The 2523-nt window shown below is 42.7% G+C and overlaps 1 protein-coding gene across 1 annotated transcript in view; it reads right to left on the bottom strand.

The window, feature by feature from the left end:
- Nucleotides 1–515: 515 nt before the first annotated feature.
- ZNF217 (zinc finger protein 217) overlaps nucleotides 516–2523 on the bottom strand; it is a 10619-nt gene continuing 8611 nt past the window's right edge. Inside the window, exon 4 of the mRNA XM_009079448.1 lies at nucleotides 516–625. Coding sequence (XP_009077696.1) covers nucleotides 516–625 — 110 coding nt within the window. The remainder of the gene's footprint in view (nucleotides 626–2523) is intronic.

Raw genomic sequence — 2523 nt, 5'->3', positions numbered from 1 at the left:
GTGAGGGTGGTGAGACACTGGCCCAGGTTGCCCAGGGAGGCTGTGGCTGCCCCAACCCTGGCAGTGTGCAAAGGGTGGATGAGCCTTGAGCAACCTGCTCTGGTGGGAGGTGTCCCTGCCCAGAGCAGTAGGCTGGGCTGGATGATCTCTAAGGTCCATTCCAACCCCTTAACATTCTGTGATTCTCTGAACACTTCCCACTGGGATTGTAATTTAATCAATATATTTATTTATTGGTTAGTGTTAGCCCTTCCATTTCTTTCCAGAAAGGAGCATTTAGGTATTTCTTATGCAAACCACTACCACTATCAAAACAACCAATGTTGCCACACCAACATTTGGGTGACTTTAAAAACGAGGGAGTTTGTGTCTTTTTCAGCTGTTCTGGCTCAGCCTTTGACAACCTCTCATCATGCAGTGCCCTCAATGCCAGAAATACACGATGCACCATATCAGTGACAGTGAGTTCAGAAGGTTTATTTACTGTTTGCTGAGGGATTCATTCATTCTTCTTCTCAATTCTTCTTGTCGCTGGGTCGGAAATGTGTGGTGCCCACGAAGGGTTCGTAGCTTCTCTTTTGCAGCACACCACTGGATAAGTGTTGGTAGGACACTGATCTCTTCCCTGGGGGAAAAAAAAAAAAAAAAAAAGAGTCATTTAGAGGAGTTAGAGTTATTTCCTGCCCATTTTCAGGTCACCATCAGCATCCAGAATCCCCAGATACTGCAGATAATGCTATGATAAATCACCTCACCATCAGGGCATGGGACAATAGATATTCCTAGTCCTATTCGATGTTCTATGAAATTCAGGATTCAGAATAAATATAAAGGGAATGAAAAGGATTAGAATCATAGAACCATCAAGGCTGGAGGAGACCTCTAAGATCGAGTCTCACCATTAACCTGCCACTGCTGTAACCCCTAAACCAAATCCTCCAGTGCCACATGCAGACACCACTTAAACACCTCCAGGGGTGGTGACTCCACCACCTCCCTGGGTAACAATTCCAGTGCCTCAACACCCTCACAGGGAAAAAAACTTTTCCTAACATCTATTCATTTAACAACTCTGTGCTAAGCCTTACACATGTGATGTCCATCTCCAGATGTCACTCACTGTGGAATTTCTTTGCTTAACTCACCACACAGCAAAGGCCTCACCTAACGAAGCCTAAGTGCTGCATCCTTAATGTCTTCATATCCAGCTCCTGTGTTTGAAAACTGAACTGCTGAATGGATATTTGAGAGGAAAATTGGACCTACTCCATTACACAGGGACTGTCCTGTGCAGGGCCAAGAGTTAGACTCGATGACTCTGGTAGGTTCCTTCCAACTCAGAATATTCTGTGGTATTGCCATCATAGATTATATGGCACTTGTGACACTTTAAGGAGTGTTAATACACATTTACTTGCAGACTTTTGTTAAGCAGTTTTCAGCCTGGTGTACAGGTAGCTCCATGTTTATCTGAGCCCATGAATTCAGATTTATAGATGTGAAATCAATGCCTGTTCCATATTAAGTCTTATTAGCTTAAGCAAAGCAGTCAAAACCACTTCATAAAATGAAGGCAAAAGAAGTCAAGAATCATTACTCCCACAGGACACAAAAAGCCCAACTGCTATCCATATTCCATGAAAGCTTTAAATGCAGCATTGAAAAAAAAAAAACCAAACAACAAATCCCTAGCAAGCTTTAATTAAATTAAAATGGCAAAGCCAAATTAATATTTCAACAGAACCTCGGAAGCCATTGGAGTGTGTCATGAGCAATTGTCTTTAATTTGCAGCCTCTGCCAGATCAATCAGCCAACAGGTTAGCCCCCAGAACTGCCATCACAGAGGCAACTGGAGCTGAGGGTAACGCGAAGTGAGAGGCCTCAGAACATCCCTGTCTCTGCAGGGCAGTGGTGATGGCACAGATCCTGAGCAGCATCAGGCTCTCAGCAAGTTTGCCAAGTGGAACATATTCCCCTGACAACTCGAGCCAGTGTTTAACACGGCACACAACATGCTCCCACGACCCACACAACTGCCACGAGGCAGAGAGAGGGTTTGACATTCTGCTTTAGAGTTCAATAAAGGCTGCAAAGCTGCAGGTTTGCACCTGGAGGACTCTGCATGGCACAAAACACAGCTCTGAGGAGCTGCAGCTCCAGCCAAACAGTTGTGGTTCAGATTTTTAACAGAGCTAACAAACTGGCACTTTCCTCTTCAGTCTCCACTCACATTAAAACTCCAATATCAAGAGGTTTGCCTGGTTGCTGCCCTGTGCCCTCTCAACAACCATCAAGGTTTGGGTTGGGTTCTTCCAGGCAGAAAGGTTGGAAAACTAAGAAATTAATCCAAAACCCCCCTATGTTTTAAAAATTATTCTAGTTTTTATTATTCTTTCTTTTTTTAAAATTATTTCAGGTTTATTATCTCTAATTTTTAGTTTTTATTATTTCCTCTATTTTTATTATTTCTAATTTTCATTATTCTATTTTTATTATTATTTCTAGCTTTATTACTTCTCTAT

Source organism: Acanthisitta chloris, unplaced genomic scaffold (genome assembly GCF_000695815.1).
Source record: "Acanthisitta chloris isolate BGI_N310 unplaced genomic scaffold, ASM69581v1 scaffold26337, whole genome shotgun sequence".
NCBI classification, from domain to species: Eukaryota; Metazoa; Chordata; class Aves; order Passeriformes; family Acanthisittidae; genus Acanthisitta; species Acanthisitta chloris.
Note: the sequence above shows the minus strand (reverse complement) of the source record. Positions and strands in the feature narration are given on the sequence as shown.